This window comes from Ranitomeya variabilis, chromosome 4, assembly GCF_051348905.1.
Source record: "Ranitomeya variabilis isolate aRanVar5 chromosome 4, aRanVar5.hap1, whole genome shotgun sequence".
Classification (NCBI taxonomy): Eukaryota; Metazoa; Chordata; class Amphibia; order Anura; family Dendrobatidae; genus Ranitomeya; species Ranitomeya variabilis.
The window spans coordinates 438,015,315-438,035,500 of NC_135235.1; the positions used below are offsets into that span (position 1 = coordinate 438,015,315).

Here is a 20,186-nt window from a genome sequence, read left to right on the forward strand (position 1 = left end):
CATGCATCAAGGATAGGGATGAGGAGCCATGCATTCCAGGATAGGGCTGAGGGGGCCATGCTTACCAGGATATGGATGAGGAGCCATGCATACCAGAATAGGAATGAAGAGGCCGTGCAGACCAGGATGGGGATGAAGAGCCATACATACCAGGATAGGGATGAGGAGCCATGCATACCAGGATAGGGATGAGGAGCCATGCATACCAGGATAGGGATGAGGAGGCCATGCTTACCAGGATATGGATGAGGAGCCATGCATTCCAGGATAGGGCTGAGGGGGCCATGCTTACCAGGATATGGATGAGGAGCCATGCATACTAGGATAGGAATGAAGAGGCCGTGCAGACCAGGATGGGGATGAAGAGCCATACATACCAGGATAGGGATGAGGAGCCATGCATTCCAGGATAGGGCTGAGGGGGCCATGCTTACCAGGATATGGATGAGGAGCCATGCATACTAGGATAGGAATGAAGAGGCCGTGCAGACCAGGATGGGGATGAAGAGCCATACATACCAGGATAGGGATGAGGAGCCATGCATTCCAGGATAGGGCTGAGGGGGCCATGCTTACCAGGATATGGATGAGGAGCCATGCATACCAGAATAGGAATGAAGAGGCCGTGCAGACCAGGATGGGGATGAGGAGCCATACATACCAGGATAGGGATGAGGAGCCATACATACCAGGATAGGGATGAGGAGCCATGCATACCAGAATAGGAATGAAGAGGCCGTGCATACCAGGATAGGGATGAGGAGGCCTTGCATTCCAGGATAGGGATGAGGAGGCCATGCTTACCAGGATAGGGATGAGGAGGCCATGCTTACCAGGATAGGGATGAGGCGACCATGCATTCCAGGGTAGGGATAAGGGGGCCATGCATTCCAGGGTAGGGATGAAGGGGCTATGCATACAGGGTAGGTATGAGGGGGGCCATGCTTACCAGGATAGAGATGAGGGGGCCATGCATGCCAGGATAGTGATGAGGGGACCATATATACCAGGATAGGGGATATTACTATAGAATTGACCACAGTTTTTGCTTCAATTTTTGTTTTATAATTTCCTCCTGTAAAACGTATATGAGTCTTATCGTCCGGTGCGTCTTCTAGTCCGACAAATACGGTTAATGATTGGCCCCGCCATGAGTGCACCGAGCGCCTGTACTTGGGCAGTCATTCTGTGCTGACACCGTCCCTTTAGCATGTCTCCTACATAGAAGCCTTCACTACACTTATGCTGATTGTTCCTTTCAGGCAAGAATTGTAGACACCAACACAGGCCAAATAGTCCCACTGAATACCCCAGGCGAGCTGCAGATTAGAGGTTACGGTGTGATGCTGGGCTACTGGGCAGATGAAGAAAAAACCAAAGAGGTATTTACCTCAGGGAAATGGTACAAAACTGGGTAAGTGATATTGTGATTCCTGTTGGAGAAAAAGACATCGGTTTGACTTATGGAAATTGCACAGTATATAAATGCCCAAGTGTAAATCGTAAAACAAGTTTATTCTGCTATACATCTTGTCTGCGGTTGGAAGTTTTATTAAAGGGGTTGTCCCAGGAACCAAGTACACTTTAATCAATAGATCTTTGAATAATAATAACTTCCACAATTGTATCTGTTAAAAAAAGAATGTTCCTGTGCTGAGATAATCTTATAAATGTGCCCCTGCTGTGTACTGTGTAATGGCTGTGTCTGACCGTGCAGGAATATGGTCTGATCATACCACAGCTCCTTTTTTTCACAAATCCAATTGTGGAACTTAGGCCGGTGTCACACTTGCAACTCGCACGAGTCCCTCGCCTCAATACCCATCCGGCACTGCCACCGGCACTTGGGACTGCATGTATTTCTATGCAACTGAACACGGTCCCGAGTGCCGGCAGTGCCGGGTATTGAGGTGAGAGGCTCTTGTGAGTTTCTCGCATTGTAGTTGCAAGAATGACAGCGGACTTATTTGTATTTTAAGGGCTAGTAACCACTTAACTACCTGGCAATTTTACTCCCCCCCCCCCCCCATTTATCCATGGGCGTAACTTTTTTTTATCTTTAGCCATTTGAGGGAATGTTTTTTTTCCAGAATGATTTGTACTTTTGAGTAACATAATTCGTTTTATTATAGGGTGTACTGGAAAACGTGGAAAAAAGGGTGTTGAAATTGCAAAGTGCAGTGCCACAATTGTGTTTTGTTTTTTTAATTTACCATGTTCTCTATATAGTAAAGATGACCCGGCAATATGATTCTCACTTCAGTATGAGTATGCAGATTCCAAACGTGTGTAGTTTTTGTTTTTTATTTAGATGGTGAAAAGAAATTCAGGAATTTGTAAAAATATCAACTTGTTTTTGTTGCCATTTTCCTATACCTGTAACATTTTTCTGGATCTGGTGTTTGGTGAGGGCTTATTTTTTGCGCACTGTGCTGAAGTTTTTATTGATAACATTTGGGAGTAGACATGATCTTTTTATCGCCTTTTATTTCAATGTTCCTGCTGCCAAAAAAACCCGTAATTCTGGTGTTTTGATTTTTTTTTCGTTACACTTTTTACAGATGAGATTAATTTATTTTGTATTTTGAAGAATTGGACATTTCTGAACACAGCAATACCAAATATATGTTTTGAGTTTTGTCCTAATCGTTTGATTTTTAATGGGACAAAAGGGGGGTGTTTTCCCTTTTTCTTTTTTTCTTTTTTTTCATGTTTAAGAAATTTTTTCTTTTATTGTCTTCAATAGTCTCCTTAGGAGATTTGAAGCTGCACCGTTCAGTCGTCTATGCTACACATAGCAGTGCTTCAGTCAATATTCTACTATTACATTATGTCTTATAGTCCAGTCACATCCATAGCTGCAGTCACTGTTCTACTGTTACATCATATCTTAAACTCCCAGGGCATCCAGAGCTGCAGTCACTGTTCTACTGTTACATCATATCTTAAACTCACGGGACATCCAGAGCTGCAGTCACTGTTCTACTGTTACATCTTATCTTAAACTCACGGGACATCCAGAGCTGCAGTCACTGTTCTACTGTTACATCTTATCTTAAACTCACAGGACATCCAGATCTGCAGTCACTGTTCTACTGTTACATCTTATCTTAAACTCACGGGACATCCAGAGCTGCAGTCACTGTTCTACTGTTACATCTTATCTTAAACTCACGGGACATCCATAGCTGCAGTCACTGTTCTACTGTTACATCATATCTTAAACTCACGGGACATCCAGAGCTGCAGTCACTGTTCTACTGTTACATCTTATCTTAAACTCACGGGACATCCAGAGCTGCAGTCACTGTTCTACTGTTACATCTTATCTTAAACTCACGGGACATCCATAGCTGCAGTCACTGTTCTACTGTTACATCATATCTTAAACTCACGGGACATCCAGAGCTGCAGTCACTGTTCTACTGTTACATCTTATCTTAAACTCACAGGACATCCATAGCTGCAGTCACTGTTCTACTGTTACATCTTATCTTAAACTCACGGGACATCCAGATCTGCAGTCACTGTTCTACTGTTACATCTTATCTTAAACTCACGGGACATCCAGAGCTGCAGTCACTGTTCTACTGTTACATCTTATCTTAAACTCACGGGACATCCAGAGCTGCAGTCACTGTTCTACTGTTACATCATATCTTAAACTCACGGGACATCCAGAGCTGCAGTCACTATTCTGCTGTTATATCATGTCTTATACTCCAGTCACATCCATAGCTGCAGTCACTGTTTTACTGTTACATCATATCTTAAACTCCCAGGGCATCCAGAGCTGCAGTCACTGTTCTACTGTTACATCATATCTTAAACTCACGGGACATCCAGAGCTGCAGTCACTGTTCTGCTGTTACATCATATCTTAAACTCACGGGACATCCAGAGCTGCAGTCACTGTTCTGCTGTTACATCATATCTTAAACTCACGGGACATCCAGAGCTGCAGTCACTGTTCTACTGTTACATCATATCTTAAACTCACGGGACATCCAGAGCTGCAGTGACTATTCTAGTGTTACATCATGTCTTGCACCCCAGTCACATCCAGAGCTGCATTCACAATGTCTTCATACAATTTCACCACATTTAATGTATTGTCTTAAAGGAAACCTGTAGATTGAATGCTGTAGATAAACACTGAAAGGCAGTGGCCGCATCTTATAGCGGCAAAATCTGCTGACCTGTTCCCTTTAATGCTATATATGCTATGTCTGCTCTATGGTTTTTTTATTCTGTTTTTTTTTGTGCTTTTTTGCATGATGTTGAGTGTGACATAGAGGCGTGTTTTTTTTCTAAAGGGGTGTGAGTTACCGTATGTCTGCTAAAATTCGGTGCCATCTGTGATTTTTAACTTCAGTTGTCTAGAAAAAAAAGTAAGAGTTGTCCAGTAAAACAGTAGGTTGGCAACCCTGCTTACCAGCGCCTATTAAGGGCTGTGAATGTACTTATTACAAACCTCTGGATGAGAATACAGCACATTCTCATTAGGAAATTCTATGCAGAAGCAGAGAAGTATGAGGGGCATGAAATCCTGTCGTGTTGCAATTGAATGTCTAAAACAATGCTGTGTTGTTTCTCTCAGAGATGTAGCTACAATGGATGAATTTGGATACTGTCGAATTGTTGGGCGCTGTAAAGATATGATTATCCGAGGGGGTGAAAATATATACCCAGCTGAAATAGAGCAGTTCTTGCACACTCATCCCAAAATCTGGGAAGCTCAGGTAAATAGTGGGAAATGGACAAGTTAAGGTCATCGGGTTGTTCTAAATATTCACATTTAATTATTGTGTTGTAGGTGGTTGGAATAGAAGATGAAAGGATGGGAGAGGAGATATGTGCCGCTATCAGAATCCATCCGAATGTGGATTGTTCTGCAGAAGAGATCAAACAATTTTGCAAAGGAAAGGTGAGCACACGCATGAACTCAGTATGCCGCCATACAGGAGACACTTTTTTTGTTTTGAGTCACAAATGTACAACTTCTTATACTACACAATACTACATCATATTGTGACCAATGATCGGATCTGGAACATTTTTAGATAGATAAGATGGAACTGAACTTTGTAACCATAGACTAGACAAACTTCTAAAGCCAGACCACTATAGGGTCCAGTGGGATCTTTAAGGGACAGGTCACCTTCCTGTTTGGCCAATAGGAGCAATTAAAGAATACAGTGAGCTCAGAACATTGACCGATGTCTGACAACTCTCAATGCAGTAACCCATGGGTCATTTGAGAGGAAGGCAGGGAAAGGTGGGATTCAATGCCCACCCTCATGAATACAATGGATTCCAAAAGACTCATAAAGACACCCACTGAGAAGAGGAGTAAGCCACACCCACTTAGATAACAAGATTTGATTTCAGTATAGGAAAGAAGGGGCAAATCCCAGGTACCAGATTCAGAAGATAATTTATACTGGGTAAAAAATTATACATATTTATGACAAGTGACTGATCTTCTTTAATCTGAGTTTGCCATCACTGCACAGCTCCTGTAAGGGTATCACACAAACAAGTCCTAACTGTGTTTGCACTGATTTGTATATGTATACTATAATACATCTGCTTAATTATTTTCTACTCGACAGATCTCTCATTACAAGATTCCTCGTTACATCGTTTTTGTAAATGACTATCCTCTTACTGTTTCTGGAAAGGTAAGCTGGTACAACATAAATCACCTGGCTCTAAAATAAAACTGGTGTTTTTTTGCAGATATATAAAGATGTAGTTAACTTCTCGACATGTTAGTCACACAGGCTCAGCTCTTGAGCCCGCTCTGATCCACGCATGGTGGCTGCTAGGAGTGTTATGCAGTCACCACCAGCCTCTAACAGCAGTGATGAAGGCTGTTTTATATTTAAAAATATATGAAAACGCAAGCACACACATATATAATATACTAGATGGTGGCCCGATTCTAATGCATCGGGTATTCTAGAATATGTATGCGTAGTGTATAGCACTGCCCACGTAGTATATTGCGCAGCCCACGCAGTACATTGCGCAGCCGACGCAGTACATTGCGCAGCCGACGCAGTACATTGCGCAGCCGACGCAGTACATTGCGCAGCCGACGCAGTACATTGCGCAGCCGACGCCGTACATTGCGCAGCCGACGCCGTACATTGCGCAGCCGACGCCGTACATTGCGCAGCCCACGCCGTACATTGCGCAGCCCACGCATTACATTGCGCATTCCACGCAGTACATTGCGCAGCCCACGTAGTACATTGCGCAGCCCACGTTGTATATTGCGCAGCCTACGTAGTACAATGCGCAGCCCACATAGTACATTGCGCAGCCCACGTAGTACATTGCGCAGCCCACGTAGTACATTGCGCAGCCCAAGTAGTACATTGCGCAGCCCACGTAGTACATTGCGCAGCCCACGTAGTACATTGCGCAGCCCACGTAGTACATTGCGCAGCGCATGTAGTACATTGCGCAGGCAACGTTGTATATTGCGCAGGCCACGTTGTATATTGCGCAGGCCACGTTGTATATTGCGCAGGCCACGTAGTATATTGTGCAGCCCACGTAGTATATTGCGCAGCCCACGTAGTATATTGCGCAGCCCACGTAGTATATTGCGCAGCCCATGTAGTATATTGCCCAGCCACGTAGTATATAGCACAGCCCATGTATTATATTGCCTAGCCCACGTAGTATGTAGCAATGTGGGCATCATATCCCTGTTAAAAAAAAAAAAGAAATAAAATAAAAAATAGTTATATACTCACCTTCTGGAGCCCCCGGATCCAAGCGAAGCGGTTACCGACGCTGCTCGTGTGCTCCGGTCTCAAGAGTGCATTGCGGTCTCGCGAGATGATGACGTAGCGGTCTCGCGAGACCGCTACATCATCATCTCGCGAGATCGCAGCATGGACCGGTTACCAAAGCGTCGCGAGCGGGAAAGGCCTGTTGTCGATCCGGGGGCCGACGGACGGTGAGTATATAACGATTTTTAATTTTTTTTTATTATTTTTAACATTAGATCGTTTTACTATTCATGCTGCATAGGCAGCATGAATAGTAAAAAGTTGGTCACACAGGGTTAATAGCAGCGGTAACGGAGTGCATTACACCGAGGCATAACGCGGTCCGTTACCGCTGCCATTAACCCTGTGTGAGGGCAGACTGGAGGGGAGTACGGAGCGGGCACTGACTGCGGGGAGGAAGGAGCGGCCATTTTTCCACCGGACTGTGGCCGTCGCTGATTGGTCGTGGCTGTTTTGCCACGACCAATCAGCGACTTGGATTCCATGACAGACAGAGGCCGCGACCAATGAATATCCATAACAGAAGGACAGACAGACTGACGGAAGTGACCCTTAGACAATTATATAGTAGATATATACAGTAATATATATATATATATATATATATATATATACAGTACAAACCAAAAGTTTGGACACACCTTCTCATTTAAAGATTTTTCTGTATTTTCGTGACTATGAAAATTGTAAATTCACACTGAAGGCATCAAAACTATGAATTGACACATGTGGAATTATATATTTAGCAAAAAAGTGTGAAACGACTGAAAATATGTCTAATATTCTAGGTTCTTCAAAGTAGCCACCTTTTGCTTTGATGACTGCTTTGCACACTCTTGGCATTCTCTTTATGAGCTTCAAGAGGTAGTCACCGGGAATGGTTTTCTCTTCACAGGTGTGCCCTGTCAGGTTTAATAAGTGGGATTTCTTGCCTTATAAATGGGATTGGGACCATCAGTTGTGTTGAGCAGAAGTCTGGTGGATGCACAGCTGATAGTCCTACTTAATAGACTGTTAGAATTTGTATTATGGCAAGAAAAAAGCAGCTAAGTAAAGAAAAACGAGTGGCCATCATTACTTTAAGAAATGAAGGTCAGTCACTCTCAAAGTTTTCCCAATTTTTCAGAGTGTCCCCAAGTGCAGTTGCAAAAACCATCAAGCGCTACAAAGAAACTGGCTCACATGAGGACCGCCCCAGGAAAGGAAGACCAAGAGTCACCTCTGCTTCTGAGGATAAGTTTATCCGAGTCACCGGCCTCAGAAATCGCAGGTTAACAGCAGCTCAGATTAGAGACCAGGTCAATGCCACACAGAGTTCTAGCAGCGGACACATCTCTACAACAACTATTAAGAGGAGACTTTGTGCAGCAGGCCTTCATGGTAAAATAGCTGCTAGGAAACCACTGCCAAGGACAGGCAACAAGCACAAGAGACTTGTTTGGGCTAAAGAACACAAGGAATGGACATTAGACCAGTGGAAATCTGTGCTTTGGTCTGATGAGTCCAAATTTGGGATCTTTGGTTCCAACCAGCATGTCTTTGTGCGACGCAGAAAAGGTGAACGGATGGACTCTACATGCCTGGTTCTTCCCACCGTGAAGCATGGAGGAGGAGGTGATGGTGTGGGGGTGCTTTGCTGGTTACACTGTTGGGGATTTATTCAAAATTGAAGGCATACTGAGCCAGCATGGCTACCACAGCATCTTGCAGCGGCATGCTATTCCATCCGGTTTGCGTTTAGTTGGACCATCATTTATTTTTCAACAGGACAACGACCCCAAATACACCTCCAGGCTGTGTAAGGGCTATTTGACCAAGAAGGAGAGCGATGGGGTGCTACGCCAGATGACCTGGCCTCCACAGTCACCAGACCTGAACCCAATCGAGATGGTTTTGGGTGAGCTGGACCGCAGAGTGAAGGCAAAAGGGCCAACAAGTGCTAAGCATCTCTGGGAACTCCTTCAAGATTGTTGGAAGACCATTTCCGGTGACTACCTCTTGAAGCTCATCAAGAGAATGCGAAGAGTGTGCAAAGCAGTCATCAAAGCAAAAGGTGGCTACTTTGAAGAACCTAGAATATAAGACATAATTTCAGTTGTTTCACACTTTTTTGTTAAGTATATAAATCCACATGTGTTAATTCATAGTTTTGATGCCTTCAGTGTGAATTTACAATTTTCATAGTCATGAAAATACAGAAAAATCTTTAAATGAGGTGTGTCCAAACTTTTGGTCTGTACAATATATCTATCTATCTATCTATCTATCTATCTATCTATCTATCTATCTATCTATCTATCTATCTATCTATCTATATATATATATATATATATCTATATATATATATACACTCACTGGCCACTTTATTAGGTACACCTGTCCAACTTCTTGTTAACACTTAATTTCTAATCAGCCAATCACATGGCAGCAACTCAGTGCATTTAGGCATGTAGACATGGTCAAGACAATCTCCTGCAGTTCAAACCGAGCATCAGTATGGGGAAGAAAGGTGATTTGAGTGCCTTTGAACGTGGCATGGTTGTTGGTGCCAGAAGGGCTGGTCTGAGTATTTCAGAAACTGCTGATCTACTGGGATTTTCACGCACAACCATCTCTAGGGTTTACAGAGAATGGTCCGAAAAAGAAAAAAAATCCAGTGAGCGGCAGTTCTGTGGGCGGAAATGCCTTGTTGATGCCAGAGGTCAGAGGAGAATGGGCAGACTGGTTCGAGCTGATAGAAAGGCAACAGTGACTCAAATCGCCACCCGTTACAACCAAGGTAGGCCTAAGAGCATCTCTGAACGCACAGTGCGTCGAACTTTGAGGCAGATGGGCTACAGCAGCAGAAGACCACACCGGGTACCACTCCTTTCAGCTAAGAACAGGAAACTGAGGCTACAATTTGTACAAGCTCATCGAAATTGGACAGTAGAAGATTGGAAAAACGTTGCTTGGTCTGATGAGTCTCGATTTCTGCTGCGACATTCGGATGGTAGGGTCAGAATTTGGCGTAAACAACATGAAAGCATGGATCCATCCTGCCTTGTATGGAGCATCTTTGGGATGTGCAGCCGACAAATCTGCGGCAACTGTGTGATGCCATCATGTCAATATGGACCAAAATCTCTGAGGAATGCTTCCAGCACCTTGTTGAATCTATGCCACGAAGAATTGAGGCAGTTCTGAAGGCAAAAGGGGGTCCAACCCGTTACTAGCATGGTGTACCTAATAAAGTGGCCGGTGAGTGTATATATATATATATCTATATATATATATCTATATATATATATATATATATATCTATATCTATATATATATATATATATATCTATCTATATATATATATATATATATATATATATATATATATATATATATATATATATATCTATATATATATCTATATCTATCTATCTATCTATATATCTATCTATATATATATATATATATATATATATATATATATATATATATCTATATCACAGTGGTTCGGGCAAAATTATTATTGTGAACAGCTAAGCAAGTGGAAGATGAAATGATCACTAAAAGGGCTAACGTTAAAGATGACACATTTACTTTGTAAAAAATGACAAAATATATATATGTTTTTGTTTTTTTCAAAATTGTAAAAAAACAACTGGGTTCGCGCTGCAGTGTGTAACAACTAGGATTATGCACCCAATGCTCTGCTGAGATAGTGCATAATGTGCCAGTGGAATTAATGCCAGAGAGATAAACGCTACAGTGCCCAGCACACCACAAAGCCACCATGTACCAGATATCGATGGTCAGACTGAGACCTGGTGAGTCAGAAAAGCCGGTAAGCGATATGCACACTCACCGTTGTGATGCAGTGGTCCGGTGTACGATGATGGATGTTGATCGGTGATGTTCGTCGGGCAGGTGTGCGGGCAGACAGGCGGTCGGGCAGGAGAAAGTAACCGCAGAGCAGAGTGCTTTGCGGAAGCTGCGTAGAGCCAGGGACTGCTCCGGCCGGTAGCGTCCCTGGATACGAGCGGGAACCAGCGGAGGGAGGAGCTCGCTGGCGCAGGGCTCAGCGCGTGACGTCACTGAGCTCAGGGAAAGTACGGGGTACCGCAGGGATCAAACCGACGCGTTTCGAAGGAGTGGCGTCCTTCTTCCTCAGGGTTACTGATCACCGAGGATGCCCCGATATTTAACCCTCCAAGGTTGTCACTCAAAATGCCCGGACCGCCCATTTAGCACACTGCTGGAATCATGCCCCATAAAAGTGCTGGCAATATAGAATTATAGGAAGCGTGGCCCGCAGAGCAACTATATAATCAGTGGAATGATGAACATCATGGAAGTTTGTTAAAATAGCAAATTGTATAAGAACAACCTAATTATATTTCCCTTTATGGTCCAGTTAGCAGGACAGTGCTGCCACAGAAAATGGGTAAAATTAATTAAAAAACAAATCTTTAATGTATACTTAGTTAAAATAGGTGATAAACGATTAAAAGGATGAACACTGATTATTTAATATATGCGCTAAGATAAAATGGATGATAGATGATAATAATAGATAAACACTAATTAAAAACAAGTAGCATAAGATAAATAAAATGAACGAGGGAAAGACAGGAGATATCCATGCCAGTCCCCGGTAAAAGTTCATTAAAACCAAATCAGAGACCAAAGTGGTGGGCCGGGTGGGACTAAATTCCCCCCAGTGCGCCGGGTGGGACTAAACTCCCCCCAGTGCGCCGTTGCTCCAAGTAAGAAAGGAAAAAAGGAGGAAGGGAAACTAGTGGCCTAAAAAGCAAATATTTCAAGCCCATGGTTGAGGCCTTTTGGTGCAAGACTGTTTAGGGAGAAGATCCATTGGGATTCGGCCCTGGACATGGCTTTAATCAGGTTACCCCCTCTTAGATTTTGTTTCACTTTTTGAATTCCCCAAAATGTGATACCCCTGGTAGACTTGCCATGTTTCTCACTGAAGTGCCGAGAAAGTGGGTGGCCCATGAAGCCTTTTTGAATATTGATGAAGTGTTCCTTTATCCGGACCATCATGGGCCTCTTGGTACGACCAACATAGAGTTTTCTGCACGGACATTCCGTAGCGTATATAACCCTTGAAGTAGTGCACGTAATGCGGTCTCTGATGGTATATTCATTCCTATCATCTGAATCTGTGAAGGTGGAACGGCATGTTTTCTGAAAGGATGTATGCCGGCACCCATGACAGAATCCGCATGGTGTGAACCCTGTCTTACCCCCGGCAGGGGCTTCCGTTGTGTGTCTGTGCTTGGAGGCTTGTTTTGTGGTGGGAGCTATAATGCTGCCCAGAGATTTTGCCTTTTTGAAAACGCCCAGGTCACCTTTATTGAGGAGTGCATTCAATTCATCCTACAGCATAACTATTTTTGGTATGAAGGCGACTTTTTCCTGCAAACCTGTGGCACTGCCATGGGCACACGGTTTGCCCCCGCATATGCCAATCTCTTTGTGGCCAAGTGGGAGGAGTCCTGCATCTTTCCATCTGGCAACCTCCGTACAGGTCTGGTTCTTTGGCGTCGCTTCATCGATGACGTGCTTTTTGTCTGGAATGGCCCCAAGGTCGAGCTGGATTCCTTCATATCTGGTCTAAACAACAATATCTTTGGGTTGGAGTTTACACCCACAATCAGCATGACAAGTATAAACTTTTTGGATCTCAATATTTATGTAGAGAGTAACCAGATATTCACCAAATGTTACCGGAAGGAGGTGGACTCCAATAGTTTCATTGGCATGACCAGCTGCCACCTTCCAGTCTGGCTTACAAACGTTCCCAAGGGCCAGTACACAAGAATAAGACGGAATTGCACTACCTTGGAAGATTTTAATAAGGACTCTGATTTTCTTACCCAACAATTTCTAGAGAAGGGTTACCCCAGTGGATTACTGGAACGGGCCAAGAAGGACATCATGGAGACACCCAGGGAGGCCTTACTTCACAGAGTGAAATCCACCAACCAGCCAATTAATATTCAGGATCAGATCCACCAGCTACCGTTTATTACTCAATTCCATGCGGGGCACACCAAATTTAAGTCCATTATTCACAAACACTGGACTATACTTCAAGGGGACAAAATCATAGGGGAACTCCTGCCACCCTTACCAAGATTCGTTTTCAAAAAGGCAAAATCTCTGGGCAGCATTATAGCTCCCACCACAAAACAAGCCTCCAAGCACAGACACACAACGGAAGCCCCTGCCGGGGGTAAGACAGGGTTCACACCATGCGGATTCTGTCATGGGTGCCGGCATACATCCTTTCAGAAAACATGCCGTTCCACCTTCACAGATTCAGATGATAGGAATGAATATACCATCAGAGACCGCATTACGTGCACTACTTCAAGGGTTATATACGCTATGGAATGTCCGTGCAGAAAACTCTATGTTGGTCGTACCAAGAGGCCCATGATGGTCCGGATAAAGGAACACTTCATCAATATTCAAAAAGGCTTCATGGGCCACCCACTTTCTCGGCACTTCAGTGAGAAACATGGCAAGTCTACCAGGGGTATCACATTTTGGGGAATTCAAAAAGTGAAACAAAATCTAAGAGGGGGTAACCTGATTAAAGCCATGTCCAGGGCCGAATCCCAATGGATCTTCTCCCTAAACAGTCTTGCACCAAAAGGCCTCAACCATGGGCTTGAAATATTTGCTTTTTAGGCCACTAGTTTCCCTTCCTCCTTTTTTCCTTTCTTACTTGGAGCCACGGCGCACTGGGGGGAGTTTAGTCCCACCCGGCGCACTGGGGGGAATTTAGTCCCACCCGGCCCACCACTTTGGTCTCTGATTTGGTTTTAATGAACTTTTACCGGGGACTGGCATGGATATCTCTTGTCTTTCCCTCGTTCATTTTATTTATCTTATGTTACTTGTTTTTAATTAGTGTTTATCTATTATTATCATCTATCATCCATTTTATCTTAGCGCATATATTAAATAATCAGTGTTCATCCTTTTAATCGTTTATCACCTATTTTAACTAAGTATACATTAAAGATTTGTTTTTTAATTAATTTTACCCATTTTCTGTGGCAGCACTGTCCCGCTAACTGGACCATAAAGGGAAATATAATTAGGTTGTTCTTATACAATTTGCTATTTTAACAAACTTCCATGATGTTCATCATTCCACTGATTATATAGTTGCTCTGCGGGCCACGCTTCCTATAATTCTATATTGCCAGCACTTTTATGGGGCATGATTCCAGCAGTGTGCTAAATGGGCGGTCCGGGCATTTTGAGTGACAACCTTGGAGGGTTAAATATCGGGGCATCCTCGGTGATCAGTAACCCTGAGGAAGAAGGACGCCACTCCTTCGAAACGCGTCGATTTGATCCCTGCGGTACCCCGCACTTTCCCTGAGCTCAGTGACGTCACGCGCTGAGCCCTGCGCCAGCGAGCTCCTCCCTCCGCTGGTTCCCGCTCGTATCCAGGGACGCTACCGGCCGGAGCAGTCCCTGGCTCTACGCAGCTTCCGCAAAGCACTCTGCTCTGCGGTTACTTTCTCCTGCCCGACCGCCTGTCTGCCCGCACACCTGCCCGACGAACACCACCGATCAACATCCATCATCGTACACCGGACCACTGCATCACAACGGTGAGTGTGCATATCGCTTACCGGCTTTTCTGACTCACCAGGTCTCAGTCTGACCATCGATATCTGGTACATGGTGGCTTTGTGGTGTGCTGGGCACTGTAGCGTTTATCTCTCTGGCATTAATTCCACTGGCACATTATGCACTATCTCAGCAGAGCATTGGGTGCATAATCCTAGTTGTTACACACTGCAGCGCGAACCCAGTTGTTTTTTACATTGTTTGCACTCACTAATTGGCAGCGGAGGCCCCTCTCTGTCTCGGTTCCTGCGGCTCAGTGTCTTTTTGGTGAGGTAGCGCTGGTGTATTCTTGTATATACATTTTCAAAATTACAAAAAGGAAAATGGATACATTCCCCAGATAACAGCAGGAAGTCTCCGCTGTTCTTTGGGTTTAAGAAGTCCTTAGAGGTTGTCCGACCTGATGCTACAAATGTGAATGATCACATCTTGTTCGCTGTGAGGACTCTCTTGTGCCAGCGCCTCTTAACGGGCGATGATGTGACCGCAAGTTTGTGATTTGCGTACTTCTGACCACATTCTGACTAGACTTGTCCAGCCTCGCCCAATACTCTTGCATTCAGTGAGGCCGCTCATGTCTAGTTGGCTTATGACCACCTGTATGCAAATTGCATACTTGCAGTTATATTCCTTCCGCTCCTGGCCCCAGAACAAAAGAATCCTCACAGCGTATAGTGTTCACTGTGAGGATTCACAAGTCTGCAGTCACATAGATTGGCTGCAAACTTGTACCCTAAGGCCAAACAACCCCGTTAATGGAGTCTCCTCAGGAATCCAATCCCTTTACATATGTCTGGCTTATCTTTCCCCTAGCTATTATCAGAGAAAGCCACTTCAGGAATAATATAGCATTTCTTCTAAAAAAAATATGGCTGTTGATCCAATGTACGGATATGCCAGGTCTGGTAGAGTAGGAGCTAGTCTTGTAGAGCAACTCTCCTCCGTTCTGGCTCATACAGAAGCATTCATAGTGGGGATCCCCTGTCTATGGTGTCCACAGGGCCTATCAAGGCATATAGATGGGAATGTCATGGTCAAAAAACTCCTGTAGGGTATGTGCCTACGATGGAAGCCACCACTGTCTTGTATATGAAATAAAAAAAAAAAATGTCAGTGGCAAAGCAACTACAAACACGACACATAAAACATCAAGGAAGATGCTTCAGGAATAACACTGCTGGCCTATAGCAAACCGATGAGGAAAGGCTGGCATCTAAGTAACGTTGTGTGCACGTACCCTTACAGTGATGGCGTGCGCACTGCTCAGCCCTCAACCATTGTTCTTCTCCCATAAAAGAAAGTATAATTCAATCACAAATTGCCAGTGTACGGCTGCATTCTCATGTGCAGTTTTGAGCGAAACACAAAAGCAGATATAAAATATGTTTCTTTATTCCTTTCATTCTTTTTATGTGCACTTTGGCTATAAATCTACATATGTGTGAATCCCGGAATGAGAACTCCAGGCAACACTGTCCATGCCTACCATTATGTGTAGTATACGCCTGGTGATGACGGTGCATGAGTGACAGGTCACCAAGGAGAGGACCATCTTAGATCCTGCACTAGCCATAACATGGTGTATCAGTATTGCCAAGAGCGCTCTGCCATTTGTCTTTTTGTCCATCTCCTGTAATGATTTTTCTGTTCTGTCTGTTTTTTAGATCCAAAAGTTTAAATTGAAAGAAATAATGGAGAAACAGCTGAAATGATGAGGATTGGAAAAGGAGCTTGAATCATGAGCTACACGCAGCCGTCCTCTTCTGCCACGGTCTTTCCCTCTGGATGCTTATATGACCACATGCATATCATGCTATACTTGCTCTTTTCCTCCCTTTTTGTATGCTTGTAGAAAGTAGGATATGGCCTCGATCAGGTGCTCAGCTATGAGAAGTTAGTAGTGTTGTCCATTAGCTCTAGCTCATTCACACACAGATTCGCTACTAAACTCTAGACCTGAAGCAGCAGTACAGTAAAACTAAATCTGGTGTAGAGTTAGCCATATACCACAGCCTACTGCATGCCAAAGCCTGAATCGTAAGCCTGTCTCTGAAACGGGTTACTTTTTTAAATGATTTTTGGTCAGATATTTTGTATTTGAATTTCCATATTGAACATTACAAAGCCAAGCAAAGCTTTAAACCGATGCATTTCCTTGCACATGTATGTAGTTTATCATGTACCAAATTACGGTTTACCTTGTCATTTTATACTTTATTTAAAGGCTCACCCTTGGCAAAGCTTAGGCATAGTCTTACGGAGGGGCAATGTATGAGTTCTCTCTTTAGTGTCCCTGCGGGAGGTACAACACACAGTGCATCAGCTTCGCCAGGAGTGTTGGACTTTCCCATTGGGGACATATGTAGCATTTTAATCTGACATAATAGATAAGATCAACTGAGAGCACAACAAGTATAAATTAGGATCACCAACCACACACCTAAATTGTACGTACATATGAAAGAAAGAGAAGTGTGTAAAATAGTCAGGATCACCAATTCTAAAAAAATCAACCAACCTTTATTACTTTAATCACTTTTCACAGCGACGCCGTGAGTCAGGATAGTCAAGGAGTCCAAGTTTAGAAGCCAGGAAGAGTATGTCATAAACAGAAGAAAGAGACAAAAGCATAGTCAGGTAATGTTCCGGGGTCAGAATACCAGGAGGATAGCGGATCAGAGCAGGAGGGGTTAAACAGATGGATGGTCAGAAGTCCAAAGTCAGGCAACGAAAGATCAACATACAGAACTGAAGGCACAGAGGAAACAAACCACACTTAGCTGCGTTTGGCAGAGGTCTAGTCTCAGTTTAGTAGAGCTGTCTATCGACACACTGACCGCTCAGCACGTACCTGTACCAGATTGGATTGCTGAGCTGTCAATAACTGTATCTCAGACACTGAGGGGTGGAACTGTGATGACAAGAGACATAATAAATTAAAACGGTTAAAAAATAACCATCAAAAATGTCCATGTAAGGACTAATGAAGCTATTCTAATATGCTCGCTGAGGTAACCCACAAAGAAATAATTAAATATTTGTGGTTGAGAAATTGTAATGCAATACCCTGGATAAAGTAACAGCCTTACAATTAGTCCTATTTGTATATAAAAAGGTGACCATCACCCCTGAGGAAGCCATGTTCTGTGGCGATACGCTTGGGGTTCCTGCACAAGCGGTTCCCTCCATGCATGATATTACTATTCTTGTCTGTTGTATTAAGAAAGATTGGTTGATTTTTATAATGGATGATCCTTACTATTTTACACACTTCTTTCTCTCAAATGTACGTTATTTTAATAGGACATGACCTAAATCTCTAATCATTGAGGGAGTCCAGCAACTGGAGAAGTGGCCACTTATAGATCTGTTACGGCATTATTCACATGTACCATTACTAGTGCTGCTGCTTTTTTAACTACAGATTTTTTATAGAAATACTTTAAGAATTTCATCTTTAATAAAAAAAAAAAAAAAATGTGATTACATTGCTATAACTGTGTTTTTCCATGCAGTTTTGGATGTCATATTTTCCCCTTTCCAGTTTATTACTTTTAGAAATAGGCCAGGTTGTGGCTTTTAACCCACTGCAGCGTATTCTTAAATCTGTAGTCTGTAGTCACATTATTTGGACAGCTTTTTTACTTCTGAATACAAGAATGAATGCACCACCATCCGAAAAGCTCTGTAACAGCAGCTTGTAGACTAGTAGTAACAGACTGAAACCAACCTTAACTTGTTTTCGCCAGAAAAATCCTTGATTATCACCTTTCCACTTGATAGGTGATAACTTATAGATCGATGAGGGTGATGTGCACAACAGGTAACTGTTATCCTTGATAGAATGGAGCGGCAGTGTGCATGCTCGGCCGTCTCTTCATTCATTCTCCTTGGGGCTGACAAGCGCTGTGCTCAGCTTCTTCCAGCAGATTCATAAAACAATCAATCAATAGTAGAAACAGTCCAGCTTCAGAAATCCCATAAAAATTGAATTTTATTGAAAAAAAATATTAACGAACAGCATAATAGTCACAACCCCAAGGGGGAGAGATCCCTCTGGCATATGCCTTTCCGACTCCTAGTCATTGCAATGACCAAAGACCTTGGGGTCTGAAACGCGTCTGCCAGTTTTCTCTCCCCCTTGGGGTTGTGACTATTATTGAAAAATCTTAAAAAATAATAACGAACATCATAAGATTTCATTTTTATGGGATTTCTGTAGCTGGACTTTTTCTACTATTGATTCACGTTCCTGCTGCACTGCTGAACCGTCCGTGCCTTGGGTTCCTTGCCTTCTTTGGGTGAGCTGACTTAATTGTCCATAACTGCTGACATGTCATCCTCCAGTAATGATCTGCAGGTATTAGAGATATAAGTCTTATCTGTATAGTTATCCTAATGTATTCCCTATGCGACACATTAATCATTCATGCTCTCATCTACAATTATTCTTCCATATCTAGAGTTTAACTGTGCACTCCATACTTTATATATGCCTAAATCTGACCCTTACCCATCATGCATGTTGGAACTTCACATCTCACAACTTAGCCATTGAGAGAGAGAGAGAAAGAGCCATAAATAAGTGAAGAAACACCACAGATAGTGTTTGTGTGTATGTATGACAGCACAGTGTTGTAGAACACGTACCATGCTTTTACCCAAAGCCATATACCCTCCTCAATGCGAAATTTACAAACCCAAGAAAAGTCATGAAATTCTAGAATTTGCAGGATCAATAAACGTCTATTAATGATATGCAAATGATGAAAAAATAGGAACAATATTTTCAAACCATGTTTATTTATTCATCATAGTGTGATCATCACGCACAGGCTTGGCTGCTCTTAGTGAGCATGAGTTGTACCGGTGTGACGTTCTCTTGTGAAGACCTCTTCATGGCCTTGCCCAGGTGGTGTCCATACCAATCTCCGGCTATCATTGCATCCAAGACAAAAGTGGAACTTGTTGCAAAAGAGGATAGACCGCCATTCCAGCATCCACTGCGGTATTCCAGCATCCACTGCTCTATTCCAGCCTCCTGTCTCCATCTGGTGACCACGTGGACAACACTATGAAGAGGCCTTCACAAAGACGCACTGGATCTATTCCTGGGATTATGGTGTGGTATAATCTACGGTATCTGGACCCCTCTAGTCTTTGTTCCAGGTACACTAATAGCACGGCTTTACATTAGGGACTCCTCTTCCCCGGAGGACAACAAGACAAAGGACCCTCGGACCGGACACAGGCACTGGAAAATTGGGACTGATCATCCCCCACAACAACCACGGTAAGTTGGCAGTTATACTGTTCAGACTGACCGTCTGGTGTGGTTTTCCTGTGTTTGTTGCTGCAAAGAGGATCTGAGGTTGTCCCCTATGGTGGGGTGATTCTTGGGTGGAATCATATAGAGGTGTAGTTCCGTTGGGGGCCCAGTGCTCGAACCGTACCTCATAAGGGACGGACACCCCGGATTGACCAGTGATTGTAATTCTCTTTTTAGTCAAAATATCCTGAATTCCTGATCACTGTTAGAATCAGGCGCGGTGAGGTGATCGAAGATTGGGTAGGATACGTAACTCAGGAATATATAGAAGTATACAGTATATATCCAGGAGTTGTCCGGAGGGAAGTCTAAGACGCCCTCCTCCTTTCACTGAGTACCGCGTTTTTGGGTTGTCCCAGTGGGGGACAGAGAGACCCGTGGAACAACCGTAAGGCCAC

At 43.5% G+C, this 20,186-nt stretch overlaps 1 protein-coding gene across 2 annotated transcripts in view; it reads left to right on the forward strand.

Moving 5' to 3' along the window:
- ACSF2 (acyl-CoA synthetase family member 2) overlaps positions 1-17,942 on the forward strand; it is a 135,795-nt gene extending 117,853 nt beyond the window's left edge. For both annotated transcript variants that reach the window (XM_077251446.1, XM_077251445.1), the window contains exons 12-16: positions 1,263-1,414; positions 4,601-4,742; positions 4,817-4,927; positions 5,616-5,684; positions 16,124-17,942. In XM_077251446.1, the coding sequence (XP_077107561.1) occupies positions 1,263-1,414; positions 4,601-4,742; positions 4,817-4,927; positions 5,616-5,684; positions 16,124-16,171 (522 nt within the window). In that variant the 3' untranslated portion in view covers positions 16,172-17,942. The remainder of the gene's footprint in view (positions 1-1,262; positions 1,415-4,600; positions 4,743-4,816; positions 4,928-5,615; positions 5,685-16,123) is intronic.
- Positions 17,943-20,186: the final 2,244 nt, after the last annotated feature.